We start from the raw sequence: 19,835 nt of genomic DNA on the forward strand, positions 1-19,835 counted from the left end.
CTAGTGGGTCACATCTGTTTCTGCTAATGAAACAGCAAGGCCACTTCTACTTTTCGGAATAGCAATTTTTCAAAACATTATCTGGTAATGTGCTCTACATGTGAACTGTGATTCTGAAGGCATTATTCTTGTGTGTGTGTGTGAAATGGCATCAGAGCATGCTATTGTAGCAGTGGCTTTCAATTGTTGGTGCTCCAGATGTTGTTGAAATCAACATGGTCCGTGCTATGACCTTCTGGGAAGTGAATTCCAGATCATCTGGATGGACAGTGAGTTTTGTGGGTTCTTTTAGGAAGTTTGTCCATTCCCTCCCAAAAGTAAATATTACGTTACTTTAAAATTTTAACATTACTTTGAAAATAGCAATACGTTTATGTTTATTTTAAATTTAATTCTTAAAGTAACAAATCAATTGCAATGGGCTCGTACAACCTTTTAAGGAATTGTTGCCAATTCCTAACGAATGAAACTAGTGAAGAGGGGAAGCCAGGAAAACAGTTCCACCTTGTCTCCTGTACCATCAGTCGAGGACCCCCCCCCCCCCAGCAACAATATAGTACTAGATAATACTAATATTGTGCTATGATAATATATTGTATATACATATAATATTGATAATAATATTATAATGTAATGCAATATACTACTACTAATAATAATAATACAATATAATATATTACAGTATAGTGGCATAGTACAATCTAGTTATAATGCTAATATTGAGCAATGCTAATAATATAATACATTGTATGTACATATAACTTGTAAGCCACTCTGAGTCCCCTTCAGGTGTTGTATAAATGTAGTAAAAAAATAAATAAATCTGCCTAAGTGTCAGGGCTCTTCATGACTGGACGGTTCTACTATGATGGGAGGGTTTTGGACAGAGGGCAAGAGAATAGCCTTTAATACCCTGAATATATGGGTAAACTGCACTGAGGTGGGGATAAGGCATTTTCCCTTCTCCTCCCCCCTCTCCCTTTACCCCAAACTGTGTCACAATGGCATTGAAGGCATTTCTCTTCTTTTGTTGACAGCCTCCAGGAGAACTTGCTGGGGATGGATGGCGCCATCTGCATCGCCACCGCTCTGACCAGGAGCCACAGCCTGACTTACATTAAGTAAGTCCCTTGGAACGACCTAATGGGGTCATCTAACAAGGATACACACAACCCATTTTGTATTGGCCCCACAACATTGAGAAAGTGCTGGGCTTAGTGCTTAACAGCTGCCATTTGCAGCTTTACTTCCAGGAAAGAAGGGAGGAATAAAGAAATAAAAAGGAGGGCGGGCAGGCAGGCGAGAGAAAAGGAAGAAAGAAAGAGAATGAGGGAAGAAGACAGGGATGGCGAAAAGGAAAAGGGGAGAAAGGGGGATAGACAAGAAGGCAAGAGAGAGAAAAGGGAGGAAGGCATGAAGGATGGGAGACAGGCAAGAGCAAAGGGAAGTTAGGAGGGAGAAAGAAAAAAAGAGAGTGGGGGAGAGAAGGGCAGGCAGGCATGTAGGTAGGTGACAGAAAAGGAAGAAAGGGAATGAGGGAGGAAGACAGGGAGAGAGGAAAGGGAAAGGAAAGGGACAAGGGGGACAGACAGGAAGGCAGGCGAGAGAAAAGGAAGAAAGGGAGGGAGGGAGGGAGGCAGGCGAGAGGAAGGGAGGGAGGGAAAGAAAGAAGGGCAAGCGGACAGGCAGGTGAGAGAACAGGAAGGAAGGGAATGAGGAAGGAAGACAGGGAGGGAGGAAAGGGAAAGGGAAAAGGAGGGAAGGAAGGAGGCAAGTAACAGAAAAGGGGAGGGGAGGTAAGGATGGAGGAAGGAAGGAAGGAAGGAAGGAAGGAAGGAAGGAAGGAAGGAAGAAAGGTAGGTGGGAACTGACCTTCAAAAAGCATGGCATAGTGGTTTGAACCTCGGACTGTGGCTCGGAACCCACTCAGTGACTTTAGGCAAGTCACACTCTCTGGATGGTCCCAGACAAATCTCGCAACCTGTGACTAACCCTTGGCGAGAGGCCGAAGAGAGTGACACTTTCTTAAGATGCACCCTTTCTTCCCATTCGCAGCTTGCAGGGAAATCGTATTGGGGAGTCTGGCGCCAAGGTGATCACCGATGCCATTTGCACCAACGCCCCTGGCTGCATAGTGGAGATGTGAGAGGTGGTCTGCCGGAGGCCTTCAGATGGCTTGGTTGAGCCATGCCTTGGGTGTGCGTGTGTGACGCCCCGATGCATTTCCCTGAAGAAGTGGTGAAAAGGAGGACCGCTGGCCAAGGGGATGCTGCTGCAAAGGAGAGTCCAAAGTTGTGAAGGCAGCTGTGGAAGACAATGGTTTAACTAGTATTTCTCATTCTGGTTGCTGGCGCCAAGTTGCTTGGAGAGAATAATCAGAAGTAGGTTACAATACTGCAGATGCTGTGACGTGCCTCCTTTAGTAAGGTCCAAAAGACTACCTCCTGAGATATAATCCTTAGTTATTCCTATCCCCGGCAAGTGGAAGATGAGATACTTCATCATAAAATGCCAGGAAGAAAATAGGGGGGAAAGAAGAAGAATGACAATGAGGGAAAAAAAGCACATTTATTTGTGAAACAGGAATGTCACCATCAAAGAAATGTTCAGAGTACCGTCTGAGGAATCCTTCATACAGAACTCAACTTGTGCTGGTGTTAGAGGACTGGATCATTCCTGTTTACCATCTGAAAAAATAAGTTATATACAGAAGCAGGGAGGGACTGGTTGGTGCATAAGGCTAGTGAGCAAGAAGAGGTGCAGCCAGGCCTGGAATAACACCTTTTGCATTTCTCCCCTGTAAACAAATTTGTTTTAAATCTGTGCGACAGTTACCCAAGGTCTGGGAGCAACGGCCCTGAATTGTTAATATTTTTTTCCATGAAAACATTTCTGGAAATTAAAATGCTCTCTGAGTCCCCGGGAGATCATTCTCTTCACCCCAGGCCTTTTGTTATCATGAAGTAAACTGGAAGTTAGTTCCTCATTTATCTGCTGGTTTTAAAAAAGCATATCCAGATGCAAAAATGCAGTAAAAGGGTCTGCCATGGTCTTTAAGGAGTGTTATTTTGTGTATATGGAAGATGGGCTATGAGGTTTAACAACAAATGTAATCTCTCCTATGGTTCCTCTAGAATTCCCAAGAGGCAGGGTTTTCCCATCAATGTGGTTTCATTCTGATGCAATTCTGGATTGAAAGCTATACTGGAGATTACACTGAAATGATACAGGGGAGAGCCCAAAATGAATGGGGATTGGCTTTCCTGAACTATTTTATGGATTCTGGGTCTCTGACAATAGAGAGACTGCTTTGCTGAAGGCTTCAACATGGCCAGAGAAGGGGTTCATACCTTCTTTTCTCTCAAGCATAACAGGCACTTGGTGTTTATTCTGGAATAAAGTTTAGAATAGAAAAGTAAACCCAAAGTGTTCATTTATCCTTAAATTAAAAGAAATTTGGAATTAAGTTTATCTCAAAAAAAGCAGCTCTTTTTCTCTCTCCAAGCTGCTCTTTGCTCCAGTAGACCTGGATCTTGCTGAAAATGTTTAAATCATTGGCACTATAGCACTTCAAGGCTTATGTTTCCATCACCTTCCATCCTGACTACTTGTCATAGCAGTGCAGATGTCACAATCTAACAAAGAGATGATTTGGTACTGTTTTTCACTGGGCACAAAGGTATGTTACTTTAGGGCACTCTTTTAACGGAACTCGTTATTTCCAGCTCCCTGAAAGATTTGTACCCCAAAATGTCTTTGCTCCTTCCTTCTCTTTGGAAAGCCCATCAGAAGTCATTGTCACTCTCCTCCAATGGCTCAGGCTTCCTGACCCTTCGACTGGCCTTATTTGGAGAAATGTCCATGCTGTCATCTTCCAGATCATCGTCATCATCGTCATCGTCGTCATCATCGAGATCAATTTCGCTGTCCTCCGAGTCCTCCTAGAGTGAAATATTTTATTCTTTTAATAATATCTAGGTTTTAAAAAATAAGCTCTTAACTGATCTAATAAGTTTAGATTAATAAGTCTGCATATGAGTAACAACAACAGTTGTACAGAAAAAAAACCCCTGTGTGATTGGATCCAGAGATGGGTGGACCTTTCCTGCTCTTCTCCATGGCAGGCCCCTACAGCAAAGCCTTTGCAATTATTATGATTATTATGATTATTATTATGATTATTATTATGATTATTATTACCTGCCTCTCCTCATGGCTCAAGCCAGGTTACAGAATAATTAAAACACATAAACATTTTAAAGATACTACAAATACACATATAAACATGTATTTTTATAAAAGATACATATTAAAATGTATTTCTATAAAATACGTATTAAAATATATTTGCAAAGCCTTCTAGGTACCAGAAAGGAAAGAGAGAGAATCTGGAGAAAAGAAGGGAAGAGCCCTTTGTGTGTGGTGGACTTCTCTTTGGGCAATGCCCTTTAAAGAAACATAGGCATGAGTTGTTGTAGGTTTTTTGGGCTGTATGGCCATGTTCTAGAATTATTCTCTCCTGACATTTCGCCTGCATCTATGGCAGGCATCCTCAGAGGTTGTGAGGTCGTTCAACGTCTGAGGATGCCTGGCATAGATGCAGGCAAAACGTCAGGAAAGAATACTTCTAGAACATGGCCCTATAGCCTGAAAAGTACAACCACCCAGTGATTCCAGACACGAGAACCTTTGACAACGTATTAAACATATGCATGTTCTTCAAAAAACAATATTTATTTTGAGCATGTATAGAGCATCTTGCTTTCCTGCAAATAGCCAGGGAGCGCTGCTTGTTAATTCTGGTCTCTGAAGCTGGTTGAGAACAACAGAAAAACTGTTCATAAAGGTACGATGTAATAACTGCTACCAGTAGAGGTTGAGTATCCAAAATGATTGGGACTGGAAGTGTGCTGTATTTCAGATCTTTGGGGCATTTGGAATATATATAGTACACCTATGGAACAACGTCACGTCTCATTCATTTGCTGTGAAAAGATGGAAATGGAAACTGTTTGCTGGCAGCTACCCACTTGTGCCTTCAAGCTGGAGACAGTGGCACTCTTGTTCGTTCATCTCTCCGTTTCTTAAGTCTCTCTTCTTACCTGCTTTTTCTTTTGGTCTTCCCTCAGATCCTCAGTCTCTCTCCAACCTTGCATCACATGAGGATGGAGAGAGACTGAGGATCTGAGAGACAAACGACTGGGAATGTCGCAGCCATCTCCTTGAAGGCAGAAGTGGCAAGCCATTTTGCTTTTTGGAAGATTTTAGATTTCCAGATAAGAGAGGCTCAACCTGTGCTGGATAGGTTGCAGGATAGGCAACAGTGGCCAGAGGCATGCATGGAGGCATGAAATGTGGAAGCACAACACCCACCTTCACTTTGGCTCTGGAAGCTCTATGTTTATTGCCTTGGGCATGGGCTCCCCCAAACTGTGAGGAGGAAGAGAAGTGGCAGCAACATGCAGAGACAAGGTGAGAAGGAAGCAGAAAGAAATTAAAGCCATAAACGAAACTGGCAGAAACAGTAAAATGAAAGAGAGCAAGCGAGGTGCTACACCAAGAGGGTCAAACTGAGTCTCCTAACAAGGAAGGGGGGGGGGGGCTAAGCGGCCAATGGAAAGCCTGTCGGGGGTCCATTAAGCAAAGTCTACTCTTGGACAACTCACACACCCCTCCGTTATCTTGTGGGGTGCCATCTTGCCAGCTACCTAGAAAAAGTATGTTAAGCTAGAAGGAGTGGGAGACAAAGCTTTTGTTGTAACACAACAGAAATGTAATAAAACACCCCATTGGGAGGCATGTCACGTGGCCTTGGATGAAGATAAATAGCAACACAACTGGAGAAAACTTTATGGGTTCACAGTGGTGCAGTGAGTTAAACCCCTGAGCAGCTGAACTTGCTGACCAGATGGCTGGAGGTTTGAATCCGCAGGATGGCATGAGCTTCCGCTGTTAGCCACAGCTTTTGTCAGTTCGTAAACACACAAATGTGATTAGATCACTAGGTACCACCTCAGAGGGAAGGTAATGACACTCCATGCAGTCATCCTAGCCACATGACCTCAGAGGTGTCTACGTGCAATGCAGGCTGTTCGGCTTAGAAATGGAGATGAGCATCACCCCCTGAGCCGGAGATGAGCACCACCCCTCAGAAGCCAGAAGGGGAAGCCTTTTTTTAAATCTGTGTTTGGTTGTTTCTAGGCACTGAATGTTTGCCTTCGTGTTTGTATATGCTGGAATCCGCCCTGAGTCCCCTTGGGGTGATAGAGCAGAATATAAATAAAGTATTACATTATTATTATCATCATTATTATTATATGGTTTGAAATCAAGAGCTAAGTAAACATACACTGTTTCAAATAAGCCGGCTTCCAGGCAATAGGAAGACAGGATTAAAAGAGCATCGATATTTTGGCAACACATCCTCAAGGTGAGCAACACTGCATGTATACAAAACCTAAAGGCCCGATTGGTGCTGGTTAGTCCCGCTGAGAGGAATCGGAGAGGCACATCAGACAACAGGTAGGTAAATCCCATTGACTGAACAGGCCTACTCTTGTTGGTAGTAACAAAAGGGTTCAGGCTCTCATTTTCTGCATAAGGAGAGAGAAAGATACAACCCTGATGAGCAGCTTCCCCACAACTATAGGGGATGCATATTTGAGTCTGTCATTTATTTATTTATTTATTTCTCGTATTTCTACTCCGTCACTTCTCTACCCCCGAGGGGGGACTCAGGACAGCTTACAATAGGCACCAATGATGCTGATACATAACAATCACAATAATACAACCACAAATGAACATAAGTCATAATTAAAACAGTACATAAGCACTAATGAAATAGTACAAAAGCAATAAAAACAGTCTCATTAGCCGTGTCGCCGTACCAGTCAATGTCCATCTAAAGTGCTACTTACGTCTGCTGACCAAAGGTCTGGTCCAAAAACCATGCTTTTAGTTTTTTCCTAAAAAGTCAGGAGGGAAGAAACTGATCTTATTCAATTTGGGAGTGTGTTCCATAGGTGCGGGGCCACAGCTGAGAAGGCCCTGTCTCTCATCCACACCAGATGCATTTGTGATGATGGGAGCAAGAGCAGGGCCTCCCCGGATAATCTTAGATTATAAAGTGGGACGTAGGGGTGGATGCATTCTGACAAGTAAGCTGGGCCAGAACCATACAGAGCTTTATAGATCAAAACCAGCACTTTGAATTGGGCTCAGAGATGGACTGGCAGCCAGTGGAGCTAACATAACAGGGGGGTAGTATGCTCCTTGTTTGTCACCCCAGTTACTAATCTGGCTGCCGCCCGTTGGACTAACCGAAGTTTCCGAACTGTCTTCAAAGGCAGCCCCATGTAGAGTGCGTTGCAGTAATCCATCCGGGATGTAACCAGAGCGTGGTTACATAAAAGGAGGTCTATGGTCTATGACCACATGAAAGGAGGAAAGGGCATTTGGCAAATAATAGACCTTGGTTATGTTTATAAATTAAAAATGGTTCCTAATAAATCTGCTGTGAATAAGATGTCACTTTAGAGACAATGAGGCATTCTTGGTTGAAAAGCACATGGAACGTTCAAGGAGAGGAATGCCTTGATCTTTAAAAAGCACACAAGACAAAATCCCAAAGAGGTCCTTCAGAGGGACAACTTTGAAAGCAATTAGATTTAACATAATGAATTATACAATTATTTCTTTTAGTAGGGCTTGGGCCCAAAGTAGCAATTATGAGAAGCAGATGGCCATGCCCTGCTGAGATCTCCCCAATGTGGCTTAGATATTAAAGGAAATGGATGCTGTCACTGTGGGGATGGATTAGAGAAATCATGGCCATATTAAACATCATTAGGAAGATGAGACAACAGGCATATGCTCTTCTTAATAGGAAGGCCTTTAATTCAGGCCCTGGTGCACCTACCTTACGAGCGCAAGACTAGGCATACAGTGCCTCCTAAAACCAATTAAAATCCCCCTGCAGTGAAACTTGCCTTTCAAAGTTCATCATTTAACACCTAATAATTTAATCAAAAGTAAACCACTATACAATAGAACAGCGTAATAGGGATGAAAGAATCACAAAAAGAGGGCCAGTCCACCTTGTGGCACTCTGAGAAATGGTCCTTGCCAGTCTCCTGCTCTCCTTCCTCTGCTTAAGCGCAGCAGCAGCAGCAGCAGAAGAAGAAGAAAAGCAAAAAGACACAAAAGGAAGGGAGACACAAAAAGACAGGACAAAAAGATTTGAAAGATGCAATGTGTGGGTGCTTTGATGAAAGGAGGGCACACAGCAGAGACACAAAGTACTGCAAGGCAGGTTTTGGCTGAAGGTACAGGCTCTTTGTGGTGGCATGAAAAGGTCTGCCAAAAGCACCACCAGTTATTACTCACATCATCCTCTGTGTCTCCGCCGTGCATCGTTCCTACAATCCGCTTTCTTGGTCTCCCTACAACAGAGAGAAAATTCATGAGAATGGGACTGCACAGATACAAAGGTGAGGAGGAAAGCAAACTGTTTTGCTAAGTTAAAAGCAGCGTTCAGAGAGGCTCGGGAGACACAGATACACTTTCTAACATTTCTCTTCTTAGTTCTTCCCCATCTTTACAGCAATTCAAAAAGCTGTTTGTTCTGAGACAAGATGTCAGAGGGACAAAAGAAGGGGGCCACAGTACACAATGGTGCTTCCATCACTCCGCCTTCAATGCTTTTTACTCTTCTAACAATCTGCTTCTAAAGTTGATGTCAGGTTGACAGAAATTTCAGGCTGACAAAAATACAGACTGCCAGCAGCAAACTATAGGTTTCCACTAGATCTTGAGGTTTTGGAGTCTGTGTTTTCAGTTGACACTCAGAAAGAGGTTGTGACCTTTCCTAACCAGTCAGTCCACTGGGATTTTGTCTTGTGGAAGTTCAAAAGAAAAGGACCTAGTGCTACTACTGTTAGCAGGAGACTACCATTAGCACAAGCTTACTGTGAAGAGTTTGTTTTGCATTTTCCAAATAGCAATGCTCAGTTGGGTTCAGACATGGCTGCTGTAGCTGATACAGTTCCAATGAATGTAGCTTAGATACCTGCCTATTATCATGCAGCCATGGCAGTGTTATTTTACTACGGCATTAATGGGTCTTGAGTATCCACAGATTTCAGTATCCTGGGAGGTCCTGAGCATATACAGAGGGCCCACTGTATTTGTAAAACAGTAAGTCCCCAAATCTTGCTGGAATAAAAGGCCTTCGTCTGTTGAAAAGGCAGAGAAAGAGTTGGCTAGCCTCCAGAGGAAAGGAGTGGATGGGATGTACCAGGCATGGGCAAACGTCAGCCCTCCAGGAGTTTTGGACTTCAACTGCCACAATTTCTAGCAGCCTCTGGCCCTTTCCTTTCCCCCCTCAGCTGCTTAAGCAGAAAGGGAAAAGGAAAAGGAACTCCCACAAGGCTGTTAGAAATGGTGGGAGTTGAAGTCTAAAACACCAAGAGGGCCAAAGTTTGCCCATGCCTGGAATATACCATTAACAATTAAACTATCTATACTATTGTTGTTTTAAAATTCCATTGTTAAATAATTGTGCATTATTAAAATGTGGCTTTAAAAACACATTTCAAAGAAATGTAGGTTGCTGTTCAGGCAGCTGGCACAGGAAATAAAGCATTAAAAGAAAAAAACAAACAAACCAGCACCTTGATGTTAAGGTGAATGAATATCAAAATAAGGAAAATAAATATTTCAAATGCCAAGACCTGGATGGACATCTGATTTGGACGCCAATCCTTCACAGGCCTTGGCAAACACTTCCTATCCATTCTTGGGCATCTGTTGTTTTCCACCATGGACCCAAAGGCTCAGCCAATTGCCTCATAAATTGGCAGCAGAGCTCTTTCAAGAGACCCGAAGCCATCGAAGTAAGTCTTGAGGGGACGCCCTTTCCGAAAATGCCACAGTAGCCAATTACAGAAGTGAGAACAGGGAATAGCAGAGTTGTACACAGCATTGTGGCAGTGAAAGGAGGGGTGACAGTGCAGGCGGGCAGAGGGAAAAGAGGCCAAAAAACTTTTTAGCCTGTAATAAACCAAAACAAAACCTTAATTTACTTTCTGGTACTCTGAAATTGCAGGAAAGCTTGCACATAGATGGGAAAGAGGTCCAGCTGTGGAGGAGCCCCAGAGGGATGAACCTACACCAGTTTCTGCAGTACCCATTAAAGGGAATTTTGACAGTTATGTGGGAGACCAAAGCAGCATTTAAAAGTCACCATTTGTCAACCCATCACACTTAGACCAGTTTCTGCAGTACCCGTTAAAGGGAATTTTGACAGTTTGGCAGGAGACCAAAGCAGCATTTAAAAGTCAGCATTTGTCAATTCATCGCTGTGGTAACCTTTTTAATGGGAGACCATGCGGAGTTCTCTTTATGCCATTGATGGAATATACTTCTCCCCCTCAAGGGAGCAGCTGGCTTTGGGGCTTTGCTGTGCAACCAGCAAAGGCAAGCGCTGAACTGTGGTTTAGTTGAACTCTGGTCCCAGTAAAGGTAAAGCAAGGAGACAAAAGATGAATGAATGTGCAGTTTGCTCCCACGTATTCTGTGCCTTGTCTCATCTTCAATTTCTAGAATGCTTTCCCTTCTGTGTGAAGAAATTGCAGATGTGCAATAAATCCAAACATGTGGTCAGAAAGAGAAGGAAAACTTCCAATAACTTCCAATACTCAACTCCATCAGGTCTCCCCAGGAAGCTTATCAAAATCGGCTACTCTAAAAACTATGGTGGAGGTATGTATCTAATTCCAAAGATGCATTAGATACATAAAAACAAACAAATGGAATGTTGAAAAAAATGGCAAAACAAACTACAAATTAATAGGGTAGATATACTCCCAATAGGGTTTCTACACAATAAAAAAGAACAGACATTGGGTAAAGTCATAACAAATTTGAAACAGAATGGAATGAATTTGATAAAAGACCTCTTGAACTCAGATGGGACAATCAAGGATTGGGAATCAATAAAGGGTAAATGTGGTCAAGGTAATTGGCTTCTTTGGAATGGATTAAAACAAAGGATCATTAAAGAGAAGAAATAAGAAGGCCCTGAAACAGCCCTAGATCAAATTCTAAAATGGAAACTAGAAAAGGAGAAAGGACTGATGGGGTTTATTTACAAGAAATTAATTGGAATACAATATAATTTGAAACAAGTTTTGATAGAAATATGGAAAGAGGATTTAAATAATAAAGTTTTAGAAATAGAAAACTGGATTGACTCAATTAAACATCTTAAGCATATAAAGATTAGAGAAACACAAAGGAAATTATTGACTAGATGGTACAGAACCCCAATTAAAATAGCCCAGATGACAAAAAAACACCACAAAACTTTGTTGGCATGGATGTGGGAAAATTGGCTCTTATTCCCACATGTGGTGGGAATGTGATAGAGTACAAGAGTTCTATAACAAGGTAATGAATGAAATGGAAGAAATAATAGGATATAAACTGGCTTTGAATAAAATAGAATTTTTTACACAGAAATTAGACAAAAAAGATAATAGCAAAGCCTGGGAGGAAATTATAAAATATATGATATTAGCTGCCCAAGCAACTGTGGCGTTGGGGTGGAAAGACTATAGAAAATGGGAGGTTAAAAATTATTTATTTATTTATTTTTATTTATTATTTGCACTTGTTAACCGCCACTCTCAGCCCGAGGGCGACTCGTGGCGGTGTACAGAACATATAAAAGACAACAATTTACAATAGATCAAGACCATAACACAACATCTAAAAATCCGCTTCGTCTAGTTTGGGGTCATAATCAATCTCATAGTCATAGTCCATTCCGGTGGTCATTCCAAAAGACATAGCACTTAGTTGAAGGCCTTTTCGAAGAGCCAGGTTTTCAGGCCCTTGCGGAAGGCCATGAGGGAAGGCGCCTGTCTGATTTCAGCAGGGAGGGAGTTCCATAGCCGGGGGGCCACCACCGAGAAGGCCCGCTCTCTCGTCCCCGCCAGGCGTGCCTGTGAGGCAGGCGGGACCGAGAGAAGGGCCTCCCCAGATGATCTCAAGGTCCTCGTGGGCTCGTAGGCCGAGATGCGGTTCGCAAGGTATTTTGGGCCGGAACCGTTTAGGGCTTTGTAGGATAATACCAGCACCTTAAATTGGGCCCGGTAGCAAATCGGCAGCCAGTGGAGCTGGGACAGCAAGGGCGTTGTGTGCTCCCTGCGTCCCGCTCCGGTTAACAACATGGCTGCCGCGCGCTGGACTAGCTGGAGCTTCCGGGCCGTCTTCAAGGGCAGCCCCACGTAGAGAGCGTTGCAGTAGTCGAGGCGGGATGTGACCAAAGCGTGTACCACCGTGGCCAAGTCAGACTTCCCAAGGTACGGGCGCAGCTGGCGCACGAGCCGAAGCTGTGCAAATGCTCCCCTGGTCACCGCTGAAACCTGGGGATCCAGGCTCAACGATGAGTCCAGGGTCACACCCAAGCTGCGAACCTGCGCCTTCAAGGGGAGTACGACCCCGTCCAGCACAGGCTGTAACCCTATACCCTGCTCGGCCTTGCGACTGACCAGGAGTACCTCTGTCTTGTCTGGATTTAATTTCAGTTTGTTCGCCCTCATCCAGACCGTTACAGCGGCCAGGCACCGGTTCAGGACTTCGACAGCCTCCTTAGTAGCAGGTGGGAAGGAGTGACAGAGTTGGACGTCGTCTGCGTACAGGTGACACCGCACTCCGAAACTCCGGATGATCTCACCCAGCGGCTTCATGTAGATGTTAAACAGCATGGGGGACAGTATAGAGCCCTGAGGAACACCACAGGTCAAAGGCTGTGGTGTTGAACAGGAGTCCCCCAATAACACCTTCTGGGTACGACCCTCCAGAAATGACTGGAGCCACCGCAAAGCGGTGCCCCCGAGGCCCATCTCTGCAAGGCGTCCCAGAAGAATACCGTGGTCGACGGTATCGAAGGCCGCTGAGAGATCCAGGAGCACCAACAGGGACACACTCCCCCTGTCTAGCTCCCGGCGGAGATCATCCACTAAGGCGACCAAGACCGTCTCAGTACCATGTCCCGGTCTGAAACCAGACTGTGCCGGATCCAGATAATCCGTGTCTCTCAAGAATACCTGGAGTTGTGAGGCCACCACGCTTTCCATGACTTTGCCCAAAAAGGGAAGATTGGAAACAGGTCGAAAGTTGTCAAATTTAGTGGGGTCCAATGATGGTTTCTTCAACAGCGGCTTTATAATAGCCTGTTTTAGGCTCGCTGGAATCTTGCCTTCCCGAAGGGAGGCATTAACCACCATCGTTACCCACTCAGCCAATCCCCCTCTGGCCTCTTTCAGAAGCCAGGATGGGCAGGGGTCTAGGATGGACGTGGTAGGCCTCATTCCTCCAAGTATCTTGTCCACATCCTCGGGCTTCACAAGCTGAAAAGAATCCATCAAAATAGGACAAGCAGGTGCTTGTGTCACATCCACAGAGACTGCATTTAATGTGGCGTCCAGCCCGGAACGGATCAAAGCGACTTTGTCTGCAAAAAAACGAGCAAATGCTTCACAGCGCGTGGCCGAGTTGTCAGGGCTCCCACCTGAGATAGGGGGAGTTAAAAGACCTCTGACAATCCGAAACAACTCCGCCGGACGGTTTTTTGCAGACGCAATAGTGGCCGCAAAGAAAGTTTTCTTTGCGGCTTTTATTGCCGCGGCATATGTCCTTAGAAAGGACACAAACCGTGCTCGATTTGGCTCGCTTGGGTCCGAGCGCCACACGCTCTCTAGTTCCCTCTTCCTTCGCTTCATCGCTGCCAGCTCCTCAGTGAACCAAGGAGCTGGTTTAGCTCGGTTACTCGAGAGGGGACGTTCCGGAGCGATCCTGTCAATTGCCCTGGTCATCTCCCCATTCCAGAGAGCGACCAAGGCCTCGACATGGTCACCTACCGAGGTAGCGGGGAAATCCCCAAGAGCCGTCAGGAATCCATTCGGATCCATAAGCCTCCTGGGGCGGACCATCTTAATGGGTCCTCCACCTTTGCGGAGGTTAGGGGGCGCAGTGAGCCTAAATCTGATCAGGAAGTGGTCGGTCCATGGCAACGGAGAGATGGACAGCTCCTCCACACCGCCACCCTGCTCCCATCCCTGGCAGAAAACCAAATCCAATGTGTGTCCAGCACAGTGGGTGGGGCCAGTTATTTGTTGGGACAGCCCCATGGTTGCCATGGCAGACATGAAGTCCTGAGCCGCTCCTGTGAGGGTTGCCTCGGCATGGATGTTGAAGTCCCCCAGCACAAGAAGCCGTTGGGACTCCACCACCAGGCTCGAGACCACCCTGGTATGAGTATTTAGCAGAATACATGCTTCAGGAGTACATCCATGAAAAAAGAAGCAAATACACAACAAGCCGACTTAAGAAAACTTGGGTGCAGAAATGGGAAAGACTGATTGAAAAAGTGGAAGGAAAAGAAAGATATAAGGTGCTAAACCATTCTCTTTTTACAATTGTTCAATTAAATTAAGATCTGAATTAAGGTATATACTGTTCCCTGAAGGGGGGTGGGTGGGGGGAGGAGGGGTGTAAAATCGTAAGACACAAGGGTAAGGTGAAGGGGAGACAGATAAGAGCATTAGGAAATTATAATGTGATATGTGGTATGTGATATGCTTTCAGAATGCAATTTAGCAACTGAATTTCTAACAACGAGCGGGTGTGATGGTATTATATTTGTGTCGGAAAAATCTAAAATAAAAAATGTATCTAATTATAATTAATACTTCTGCTGAATTGGGGGGACTAATTGCTCTTCTCCTTTAGAGCAGGCATGGGCAAACTTGAGCTTTCCCTCCAGGTGTTTTGGACTTCAACTCCCACCATTTCAAACAGCCTCAGCCGCTTAAGCAGCTGAGGGGGAAAAGGAAGTGGCTGAGGGGAAAAGAAATGGTGGGAGTTGAAGTCCAAAACATCTGGAGGGAAGCTCAAGTTTGCCCATGCCTGCTTTAGAGAGATCTCAGGAAGACTCCTTCATGGCACAACTGACCTCTAGCTAATCTGAAGTTCATGCTGGTGGGTGCAGGGCTACGAGGAAGAAAATATGGTTGTTTTCTCTGGCACAGTTCTTATATTTTGCAGTTAAGCCACATTTTGGATGAAAGAGTGGGAGTTTAGTCAACACCTATTCAAATAAACATTGAACTTTGTCTTACAGACAAAACAGCTATGGTTAATGAAAACCCAAGGATCAAAGCAGGGCTTCTAACCTGGAAGTGATGCATATTTACAGCACAGATGCAGATCAGCACACCACACCAATACAGTTCTAGCCTTGGGCCCCAAGGTATGGGATACAAAGATAGATTGTGTATACTTCAATCTTATCTGAGAACTGAGTCCTTTTTATTATTATTCAAAGAATCCAATATCCTAACCACCTGCATTTTCGTTTTTTAACAAGCATGATTCTAGTTCTCAAGGCCAGGATGATATAGCGGTGTGGATAAACAGTTTGCGAAACACACTACCAGTTTTCTTTCACGGATTGTGTGGCATGTACAGGAGACACTGTGTGCCAAGCAATTTGCAGAGAATTAGCAAAAGCAAGCAAAGGTACCTTGCATCAGCATCTCCATGGCGGTATGCTGCTTCATTAGTTGCCTGTCTTCAATGTCACTGTCCGATCCATCATCCTCGTGGATCTCTATATCTGAGTCATCGTTACCTAAACAAAAGGAAGAACACCCACAACAGTTAACATCCACAAGTGAGATATGCTCAGGCTATTAGACTTCTTTGTAGAATCATAGAGTTGGAAGAGACCTCGTGGGCCATCCAGTCCAATCCCCTGCCAAGAAGCGGTAAAATCTCATTTAAAGCACCCCAGACAGATGGCCATCCAGCCTCTGCTTAAAAACCTCCAAAGAAGGCTTCCACCACACTCTGGGGCAGAGAGTTCCACTGCTGAATAGCTCTCACAGTCGGGAAATTCTTCCTCATGTTCAGGTGGAATATCCTTTCCTGTAGTTTGAAAACACTGTATTCATTTCAATGAACAATTGTGAGCTGACAGGAACTGAAGAAGCCCTAAGTCCAAAATTCTGGTTTTGACCATACATTCTATTACCACCATATGTCAATTCTGTACCTGTGTTTGGTATACGTTTTCATATATATCTGTGTGTATGTGTGTCTGTGTATCTATAGAATTTAGTAATTTATTGTATTTTTATGTTCAAATGTTTTTATGTTTGTGGTAACCCACCTCGAGCCATCAAGAGAGGCAGATAATAAATAACATTTATTATCATTATTATTATTTAGTGATACAACTACATAACTGACTTGCAGAATATCCTGGACTGTGGCCTCAATTCAACATCCACACGTAGATTTTATTCTATGCTGACCCTATACCACCCACTTTAAAGTCCTGAAGTTGCCTCACACAGGTATTCTTTTAGGTTCTCCCAGGAAGGACTAAGCTCTTGCCTTACTCAGAGAAAGGGAACCTGCCTTTTTTGATAAGACTTAAGGTACAGTAGTTACATTACATTTATACATAAGTATATACAGTACACATGTAGAAGCCACTTGGTTTTCTTGAAACATACAACTCTTATCAGATTGGGCTCAGTCAGCATAGCTAATATGCGCTGAAGGTTTATGGGAGCTGCAGTCAATCCATAATTAGATGAAAGTCTTCCTTTATTACTTAAAGTGGGAGGAAGGAGAATTAAGTATGGTCTGAACTTCTGTTGGTTACAAAAATTATGTTCCCCTTTCCATGTTCCTGTTTGAAATCATCGGTTATAAGTTCCATTTGGGATAGATGCAAAGCAAGTGTGATATGGCAGCTCATAGTAGCTTAAGAGAGGATGATTTCAAGTGGAGTAGAAGAATAAAACACTCCTTCCCTGTTGTTGTTCCTCCTCCTTATTTATACCCTGCTTTATCTCTCCCACAGGAGACTCAAAGCAGCTTAACATAAAAGCATTAGCATACAATTTAAAATATACAAATATGCAAACATCAAAACAATATTTAAAAGTTCCCAGTTAAAAACCATTAAACATATTCAAAGTTAAAAACCATAGCTCCCCCTGAATTGATCTTCCCCTTTCCCCAGAGGTTTTTTTTAAAGTCTGTCAAAAAGGTTAGGTGATCTGATCATGCACCAGTCTGTCAATATTTGATCTGTTTAGGGCTCTGAGCTGCTGTTTCACCCACGCAGCTCACAAATCCCAATGAGTTAGGCTGCCTAAATATCACCAACTTCATTGGCCTTTCGACTGGGCCAGGTACAAAGCCCAAACTGCAGCAGACTCACGTTATACATTTTGATGAAAACTGACATGTTTGTACAAACAAGTGGAAGCAGTGAAGGAGATCCCCCAATCCCATTTCCATGTCTCTAACTGTTAAAGATCTAATTCCGCACAGCACGAAAGTCAGGAGAGGCTGTGAGATATCACAACCCACATTTCTGATGTGCTCGCTGCAGTGATCTCTTGAGGATTGCCTTATCAAAGCTTCCCTCTTATCACACCAGCCAGTTATTTATCAACAGGAGATGAAGGGGGTGGAAAGTGAGGAGAGAAGAACCCACAAGCACTGCTCATTTAACATTCAGTTCAGCCTCACAGGAAGCCTTGGCAAAACTTTGGAATAGCTTCCAAACCTTATCTCATGCAGATAAATGCAGCTGTTGACCTACATGCCCATCTTGAAACATAGATAAAGAGTTGATCAAATCACAGGTCTATCAAAATGTGCACAAATAGTCAAGAGGATTTTGCAGGCAGAACGGATTGTTGTCCAAATGTTTACAACTTCAGTCATGTAGTATATTAAATACAGGACTCAGAACATTTTACATTTTCTCTTGTTATTCTTTTAACAAGGCGTTTGAAGTTTCTTTGGGGCTGGGGAAATGTAATGAGGTCAAAGAGAAGTTCACTATATCCAATACTGCTTTGAAGCAAAGAGGTCCACTGTATTCCTTATTCTTGATGACTTCCAGATAATGAAAGATCTTTTGCTCGAGACAGTTGTCAAACTGACATTGCACAGAGAGGAATGGATGGATTACAAAATGGGTTTTCTGTACACTTCAAACTGCGTTTGGTTTTACGGAAGTTCAATTGGAAACCTTCAAGGGAGAGGATAAGACAACGCCAACTATGTTTTCATGTGAACAGGATCTTCAAAAATTCAAAGAATGCAGCAAGGAGAAGAAGAAAAAGAAATAGTGTGCGGCTTTGATAATCCAAAGTATCTTTATTCTGTCTTCACTCCTGCAGGCTTGAGACAGAGAAGGCGCTCAGAGGCCTTGTGAGCAATTATGATAGCCTTACCTTCCATGCCTCTAACCAAGGCAAATCACCTGTGTTTGAATTTCACATCCAGGCAGTGCTTTAATTAGAGTTGAACAGCAGACTTTTGACCCCCTTGTTGCCATTTGAATTTTGAGGAGGGCAGCTGCGTAATCCAACAAAAATATATCCCACTGTGTTCCAATTTCCAGGAAAGTAAAACACCCATGAAAATAAATAAATTATAATAATAATTCACTGCTTTTGAGTAGAGAAGTGCTGTGAAGCGTGACCTTCCTGATAAAACCAAATAATGAAAGGCAGCAGTTTCCCAAGTTTCCCACGGCTCAAGGCTTTATCTAGAATTATAGCCAATGAGAGATTGCCATAAAGCCCAATTATCTAGAATTATAGCCAATGAGAGTTTGCCATAAAGCCCAATTCTGTTGCTTCATTGTCACATGAAGGCGACCCTGGAATCTGCACACAGGGAAGGTCAAGCTGGTAAGATTTGAGCATGGCCTTCACAGCGGACTGTATTTTAGTCTCACAACACAGACAGATGCGGTTTGAAAAGCCCCCATCTCGGCTTCAAATGTAAATTACCCTTAATGATCCACGGGGATTAAATATTAAGTGCTTATGCAGCAATACTGAAATCACAAGTTGATGTGCCCAGGGGGTTTCTGCTGCTGATGTCTTAGTTTCAAAAGAGTCAGAACTGAAATATCAATACTACTGGTTGCTGGGCAAAATGGGTCACTACTTTGTTTTAGTCAAATTTCAATGTTATAACAGTACCATCCTAATAGTCTTCACAATTATAGTACACATAGTGCCAAAATATTTTTGCAGAGGGACTTCACCATAAGATGCAACAGAGAAGGAAGTACTGGTGCAAATACTCAACTACTAAGCTGCCTTTAAATCCAGGCTGGTACATTTTGTCCAGGAATCCACCTTGCCACTTGGCCTTGTGTCTGACTAAGGAACACAGCCATGAACTGCCACACTTGTAACATATGAATAAAGTTTAACTAGTGGTGTTTCATATCCTTAAACTCAATGTGGCTGTCTGTTTGAAGAAATCCTTTCTGCTCAATTAAGAAACATCACTGTGATCTAGGTCATCTTTACAGCTTTATTTCTATTCCACCATTCCACCACATGAGAGGGACAGGTAAGACAGTACGATCTGCGCAATAAAACCAATTACTCCTTGATTCCTCTCCTCCCAGAACTGCCTCTGCTAGCAAACGCTGGACCAGACTTCACCAAGGAAATGAGCGAGACCAGAAGGCTCCCTTCGTCATCTTGGCTGGGACACATTTCCATTTGATTTTCTCAGGATCCCTATGCTCTTTTGTTCTGATCGTTAGGCAACTGTGCAGCGAAAGAGCTGGTATCACTTAGAAGAAATTCCTTTTTCATGAGCACCTCTTCTTTCTCTTTGTACTATGCCTTTTAGACTGTAAGTCATGTACAAATCGGCTGGACAGAACTGGCAGAACTGGCAGCAAAGACAATAAGTGTAGTGGATGTTGT

At 43.6% G+C, this 19,835-nt stretch overlaps 2 protein-coding genes across 3 annotated transcripts in view; one reads left to right on the top strand and one right to left on the bottom strand.

The window, feature by feature from the left end:
- Positions 1-2,472, top strand: part of NLRC3 (NLR family CARD domain containing 3) — a 38,443-nt gene extending 35,971 nt beyond the window's left edge. The window contains exons 16-17 of the mRNA XM_060786250.2: positions 1,038-1,121; positions 2,056-2,472. Coding sequence (XP_060642233.2) covers positions 1,038-1,121; positions 2,056-2,146 — 175 coding nt within the window. The 3' untranslated portion in view covers positions 2,147-2,472. The remainder of the gene's footprint in view (positions 1-1,037; positions 1,122-2,055) is intronic.
- Positions 2,473-2,554: 82 nt separating this feature from the next.
- The window catches only part of CLUAP1 (clusterin associated protein 1), a 55,344-nt gene continuing 38,063 nt past the window's right edge, over positions 2,555-19,835 (bottom strand). The window contains exons 10-13 of one of the 2 annotated variants that reach the window (XM_060786251.2): positions 15,593-15,700; positions 8,389-8,444; positions 5,374-5,430; positions 2,555-3,941 (exon numbers count right to left, since the gene is read on the bottom strand). In XM_060786251.2, the coding sequence (XP_060642234.1) occupies positions 3,786-3,941; positions 5,374-5,430; positions 8,389-8,444; positions 15,593-15,700 (377 nt within the window). In that variant the 3' untranslated portion in view covers positions 2,555-3,785. The remainder of the gene's footprint in view (positions 3,942-5,373; positions 5,431-8,388; positions 8,445-15,592; positions 15,701-19,835) is intronic. The other variant, XM_060786253.2, reaches the window with a different exon arrangement.

This window comes from Anolis sagrei, chromosome X, assembly GCF_037176765.1.
Source record: "Anolis sagrei isolate rAnoSag1 chromosome X, rAnoSag1.mat, whole genome shotgun sequence".
Taxonomy (NCBI): Eukaryota; Metazoa; Chordata; class Lepidosauria; order Squamata; family Dactyloidae; genus Anolis; species Anolis sagrei.